The 7,003-nt window shown below is 37.9% G+C and overlaps 1 protein-coding gene across 2 annotated transcripts; it reads right to left on the bottom strand.

The window, feature by feature from the left end:
* Positions 1–1,115: 1,115 nt before the first annotated feature.
* Positions 1,116–6,626, bottom strand: LOC110102085 (probable metal-nicotianamine transporter YSL9). Of its 2 annotated transcripts, none has more exons than XM_028693241.1 (7): positions 5,782–6,626; positions 5,512–5,684; positions 3,380–3,477; positions 3,156–3,290; positions 2,882–3,071; positions 2,670–2,784; positions 1,116–2,586 (listed from the first exon to the last, which is right to left on the bottom strand). In XM_028693241.1, the coding sequence occupies exons 1-7, from the start codon at positions 6,140–6,142 to the stop codon at positions 1,667–1,669; spliced, it is 1,992 nt and encodes a 663-aa protein (XP_028549074.1). In that variant the 5' UTR covers positions 6,143–6,626; the 3' UTR covers positions 1,116–1,666. The 2 variants fall into 2 exon arrangements, with proteins under 2 accessions (XP_028549074.1, XP_020685917.1); XM_020830258.2 differs by having other exon boundaries at positions 1,116–2,592; positions 5,782–6,625.
* Between the last annotated feature and the right edge of the window lie 377 nt (positions 6,627–7,003).

Raw genomic sequence — 7,003 nt, 5'->3', positions numbered from 1 at the left:
AAATTCATTCAACATGTCAATCATAACATATTTATTCATAGATTATACCATCAGATCACACAACTTGATACTTTCTTCTTCTTAATTTTACACAATCAAAACACTGAGCATGAAAGTCTCTTTCATATGCTATGTAGGTTAGGACCTCATCACCTCATTATCTCAATGCTTAGCCTGAGCTCAAGCCATCCTAATCACATATTGATTTTGTTATTTATTACTGATAGATAATATTAAATAACTATGATTATAATTTATTAAAATATTAAAATAATAATTCTTCCAATTTAGATTCTAAGATCTTACAACAATATATCTTAATACATCATGTTAAGCATAATTTTATACATATCTTTTCTCTCTCTAGAAATATATAATCAGAACTATTTAAGATATATATATATATATATAAACCATTAATTTAAGGGAGGTTTTAAGATAGCATTTTATAGATGGTAGATGCAGAATTACTTTCTATGGTGATTGTGGTGGTAAGCATTCAAGATCAGCAGGAATCTAACACTATCAAACTGTTGAATGGTACCTGTCATCAAACTTTTATAAAGTGAGGTTCAAAGAAAAAACTTGTTTCTTTTAGCCAATTGCTACCTTTGTGAACCACTGATGCCATTTAAGATAAGCAAAATAAAACTTTACAAGATGGCCCATGTGGATCAGATTGGGGTCCTTGATAGTCATCATAATAATTGCAGTTGTGTAATTTTAATTTTTTTTTTTTCATAATTACAAGATTGAAATGAACTTTGTAAGGTGTAAAAACAATTCAGGCCCAGAATTGTTGTTTTGGTGAAGAAATTATTCTGTGCGGATGCCGAACGCGGTCCGAAGACCAACCAAAATGAGTCACTTCAGTACCGCGGCTCGATACTACTCAGTACCGCAACTTGGTACCGCTCGGTACCGCGGCTCGGTACTACTCGGTATCGCAACTTGGTACCGCTCGGTACCGCGCTCGGTATTACTGACATGGCTCATTCTGATTAATCTCCGGATGTAGAGCTGCAATCGGCATCCGCATAGAATAATTTCTCTTTTTGGTGAGGATTGCAGATTTTACAGAATTATAAGCATGAAGGTTGAAGACAATGACAGTATAAAAAGCTGAATTACAAAAAATTCCCTTCTTACAGATTTGTTTATAAAAGGCCAAAAGAGATATGATATCATGCTTAGATGATATATTTTTATAAAAAACGATATATCTTACAATAAAAAAAAAACTAATGTTGTAGTACAAGAGAACGTTACGTTTCTATCAGAGCTAAATTTCTCTGAGAATATCTTCCTGAGTTTGTTTTATTCCTTCATAACCTTGAAGAACTAGCGTCTTGGCAGAAAACCGGACACAGTCACTCAGTAGAGCTAGAGCACAATCTGCATTGTTCTTCCCAGCTTGAGAGGGCTTGTAAATATAAATTTACATACTGCACTATCATTCACTTTGTTTATATTATCTTGATACTCTCCATGAATCTTCTTAAGTACCATATTCAGATTTCAAGGTCGAATTATGGAGTCCTCCAAACTTTCATTCATTAGTTATTTCTCCAGAGATCTCACTTAGTTACTCCTTATACCATCTACATATTGGTTCACTTTTCAGAATACTCTCCAATTCTTTCTAATGCATGATTCCACTAATCAATTAAGTTGCCAAAAACTTCATGCAGAGTGGAGGATTGATCTTTGCGAGAGCGAGTAACGATGAAGGAAGAACCCATAGCCCATCCCCACAGATCAAACCCGATGCGACCGCCGGCACCAATAGTGAAGCCTTATGGTTCTTAGTCTGATGCCAGAAAAAAACTATCAAACTCCCAACACACATATCGACGGCGAAGCTAGCTCCAACCAAGAATGGCACTGCCATGGCCATCGGAAGAGGAACCCACCGTCCATACTTAGTTGGGAAGAGATCCCTCATCAAGTTGGCCACCACTGCAAATCCAAAGAAACCATAACAAAGCTGCAAACAGTGTTGAGGAAGCGCAGAGAAGCCTTGAACACCCAAAATTGCCATGTTTCGATAGATGAGAGCATAAGGAGCCTTGAAGCTTCCTTGTGGATTTCCCACATCAAATGCTTTGTAGAACAGGAAGAACGTCACAGGAGCAACAATGCAGCCCATGGATGTCCCAATTGCCTGTGAAAGGAGCATTGACCTTGGGGATGTAAGGGTTAGATGACCTGTCTTGAAATCATGCATGAGATCTGCAGAAACAGATACTACAGATTTGATCAGACCACAACCTACAAGACCAGCAATCACTCCAGAGTCCTTCCCTGCCAAAGATGCAAGGATGAAGAGAGCCACTTTGCCATAGTTGTATGCCATGTTCATGTCAGTAAGGCCTGCACCATAAGCATTGCAGAAACCAAGAGCCGGGGCGAGGAAATAAGCGAATATGACATAGTACCATTTCACTTCTGGGAACATCTTGGGAATGGAAATGAGGGCAACTATAGTGAAGACTGCATAACCGGCGTAAGCTATCCATATAGGAATATTCCCCATGACGAATACCTCGTTCCGCCATATATCGTCGAGAAATTGATTGTTATGATCTGCCACTATGGTTCAAAAGTTGCAGTTTGAATATGACAAACAACATTGTAAACTTGTGGTTTAAGCTTCATTGCAATGTTACCTTTCTTGATGCTCTTATTTCTTGATCTAGCATGCATGCTTCTTGCTACGAAGGCAAGAATTTTGAGAAAATTGTAAAGGCCATCTCCTAGAATGAGTGCAATGGAGATGAAAACCTGCAAGAGAAGATTGTATATGAGCGTGCAAATCAAATCACTGAACTGTACTTCTTGATTTGCTTGTCTAGCATGAAAAAAATTCAAAGCTATTAACCTTATAGCCCTGCAAGCTTTTCATGCTGCTTTCTGGTATGTCTGAGGGGTACCACTTGCCTTTAAGATCACTAATAAGTGGCCACATTACTCCCCATGAAAGCACAGCTCCAATTAGAAGAGATATGTTAACTAGGTAGGAACAAATCATCCCAGCTCCAACATAAGTGAGGCTGAAATCAAAGAAAAACCTGGAAATTTACAGCTTTGGTCAGAACATATAACCATTTGAACACTATAAAGACATGACGAAGGTGTGCGTTAGCAAGTTATACGTTTGTTTCCAAGCATTAAGGCCAAAAGTAGGAAATTGTGAGAAGCCACACCCATCTCCTCCTGAGAAAAACCACTGGAAAAAGCTCCATAGGAAACTGATGGCGAAATATTTCGCAAAACCTTGCACTTGCTTCCTGAGGCAATAATGAAACACTATTAGCAATTGAACAGCCTGATGCAGATCTTGTACCTTGTTTTAAAGTGATGGAATGTCAGGTAATACTTAGCCATTTTATCCCCTTGAGGAGTATGGAAGCCATTGATTAGAACTGCAGTTGCGGTACCGCTTGGAAAAGTTAGCTTGTAGTCAATAATCATGATCTGAATATTTGATGCATTAGGAATTGATAAATCAAAAAAGGAGCAATTATTGACGGAACTTGGAAAAAAAAGATAGCATTAACAGGACATATTCCCTGCATAAGGCCTTCTCCAACCGAACTCCAAACGCATGAATGACGTCGCTCGCGAGCTCCAGCCGAACGGAAAAACTTCCGGCATTTAGTTGCGGGTGAACAGTGCGACGTCAATATTGGCGTTGCACTGTTTACCTGCGTTATTTTTCTCTCTCTACCAGATTTGTCGAAGAAACGCACGAAGGAGAAAGATGGTTACCTGAGCGCAAAATGGAGTTCGATTGGAGATGAATCACGCCATTTTTTTGTTACACTGCATTTTGGAGTGAAAAATGAGATTTTTGGTTGGAGATGCCCTAAACATAAGTTAAGATCTTTGGTTATTTACTTCCTTCAAGGGTAAATATAACCAATCAATGAGAGCTATGTAGTTTAAAAAATCACTGAAGTACTCTAACTAAAGCACTATGCTCCTTGTTTCCTAAGTTAGAGGTTATAGATTCGAGTCCAGCCTATGAGTTCTCCTTTAAACTAATTGACTAGCTCCCTACATGGAATTGATCAGCAACTAGCCTTTGTCCTACTTTCAATTAATAAAATATTTGGAATACATTTTTCAGCTTTTACACAAACAGCTCAAAACATCTCAAACAAATCAAACAAGCTATCTACCTCACTAAAAAGTCAAATCAGTAACCAAACTGATGTAGAGCTCTGCAAAAGATGGTTTTTGTTGCTTTGAACTAGAAAATTTACAAAAAAAAAAAAGACTGATAATACCAGAAGGTTTTTCAATAAGAAAGCAGAATTAGACTATCTTTAATTTACATTTGTATTATCTTATTTGCAACAAAAGGTGTCTAAAGCTAAGAGTGCTCTCTGTTCTGATATATAAGAGTGAAACCTAATAAGAAAATGAAATCTGAATGGTCTCAAGTTGGCAGAAAAAGTAGGCAATGGTCTCTGTAATTATTCACAAACATTAAAACAAGCAAACTGCACTGTAGAAAGATGATTTGAATTCCTCCATGAGCATACAAACAAAGTAAAGAAAAAAGAAAAGGAGGGGAAGACATGTAGATGACTGGGAATGAGACAAGGCAACTGGCTAAATTGATATATGATTGGTGCTCAATTAACGTTCATTTATTTGAGAAGACCTTTTAAATAATCAAGATTGTGGGTGATAGATACGTTTTATTGGATAGTTTAATCCAATAATGGCTGGTGAAAGCCACGGGAATCCTTTTCACAAATAGTATTGCTTTTGCCTGATTCAAACAGATAAACGAAATGATAGGATTTCAACAAAATTATCAACAAAGACAAAAGAGATAGGTAATAATGATCAAATTCATTTTCAACCCAAAAGCTTAAGTGTATATGTGAGGATCAATCAAACTTATAAACCAACATATGCTTTAAAATTCAATGGAGATTAAACCAAATGCTCTCTCATAACTTAAAAAGGCTCTTCTCACTCTCCACATAAAAAATATCATACACCAAGAGCCCACTCAATTATATGGAAATTCAATGAAAATCACCTTTTTTTACCTTACGCAACTATGATTGAAGGCCATCAAGTCCTATGGGGGCCAGGAATCACATGAACCAATAGGTCAAAATCAAATCATTAATTCTATTACATCTTAAGGAGTGTTGATTGAAAGGGACTAAATTTGGATCATACAAGTCACTATTTAGACTAATTTTCAACCCAAATGCTTAAGCTTTATACTAATGAGGGAAACATCTAGTTTTCCTACACTAATATTTTTTTTAACTATTTGATGTGAGGCTAACTTTAATATTCTATTAACCTTAAAATAATGGCAATCAGAAGTAGAAGGTGACTAGATAATGCATAGATTTGGCTTTGGTTTATCATAATTACTTTTCTAACCCTACCCCCACCCAAAACAAAAAACAAAAAAGGAACAAAATTGTTCACGAAAACACCCTTAAAATTAAAAAAACCACATAAAAAAACAAGCACCTTTCTCAGAGGAACCAAGGCCAAGATCCCAACAAAGCTAACAGCAAACAGAAAGCCAGTCATCCAACCAATACCAGGCTCCTTATAACTCCCCGGCGTATTTCCCTCTGTATCCATTCCAGCTTGTTCATAAGTTTTCTTATTCAGTGCCAACAGATAAGATCCAAATCCTCCTGCCATAAAACAATTCAAAGCCATGAACCAAAATAAGCAAAGCAAATAAATAGAACTATTCCAGCAATTCTTCAAACATGAAGAAGGACTTCCAACCTCCGACGGCTATACTATAGCAAGCAACAGCACAAGTCTGGACCACAGTATTCTCCTGCCTGGTGAAGGGCTTTGCGGCGAAACCAGCCTTGTGAAGTATTTTCGTCCAAGAACGGAGGAAGACAAAGGCAAGGAGGGCCGCGGAAACATTGAAGGTGGGCACAAGGCCGGTGGTTAGATTCAACTTCATCACAATCACACTGTACATAATTCCAATGGCGAGGCTTGCTGTTAAACCTCGAAGAGTTATATGAGTTGACCACGAAGGAATCCTCTCAGCCTCCATGGTTTCCAATGCCCCATGGATTTCCTCCAAGTCCTCCCCTTTCTCTATTTCTTGCGTCTCTGTGGTTTCCACCATTATGATTCCCGGCTTCAATCAAGTCAAATTAAGAGAAAATGCTCGCCAATATAAGAGCTTGGCTGAAAACTTTCCAAAAATTTCTGTTCTGCTAACCAGCAGCTGATTCAGAAAGAAAGGAGACGCCTTTCCACTCTCAGTTCAAAAATCGGTAACTAGCTCAAACGATCAATAGTGGAAACCATGCCTATATGCCTAATAGAGCTTGGAATCTAACCTGGTGTTTCTCAAAGGTCAGAAATAAGAACAGAAACCACTCTGCTCATCATCACTTACAGTGAGGAGCTGAAGAAGATGATCGATCTCCGGTTTCTGCTTGGAGCGGCACAACAAACACAGCCACCCCACTCTGAGTACCAAATCTCTTTCTTTCAGCTCGACATTAGAGCGGTTGGGAAGGTTTCTGTTCATATATGTTTCTCCAGTTCCGGTTGAGGAGAAAAGCCCGTTCCGATTGAGGAGAAAAGCCCGTAATGTGAATTGCAGAGCAAAAGGGAATATATATATAAAATTATTTTCTTGTGAGACAGAAATGTGCGGGAGGTTTTCCATGCGACCACGGGACGTCGACAGGCTGGTCGGCGCGTGGCCTAAACACGCCTTTGTGGATACTTTAAATTTTAAAGTTAATAGAATGCCAAACCAACCATTTGAACCGCGGAAAATATTTGAGTTAAGATATTCGAATTATATTTATTTAATATAATTTTTAAAATTAAATAATAATATTTTTCCGCACTCCCATATGACTAGATATTTTCAGCATCATTATTCTCCTTTACTATTATTTGGTGTCAATAATCATAGGGGTCGCCGTTGTTGTCAGCAAATTATTACGTCCGATGTTCGGATTTATCCAGA

The sequence above is a fragment of the Dendrobium catenatum genome, unplaced genomic scaffold, assembly GCF_001605985.2.
Source record: "Dendrobium catenatum unplaced genomic scaffold, ASM160598v2 fragScaff_scaffold_243, whole genome shotgun sequence".
NCBI lineage: Eukaryota > Viridiplantae > Streptophyta > Magnoliopsida > Asparagales > Orchidaceae > Dendrobium > Dendrobium catenatum.
The sequence above is the reverse complement of the archived record's forward strand: the minus strand, read 5'-3'. Positions and strand labels throughout refer to the sequence as shown.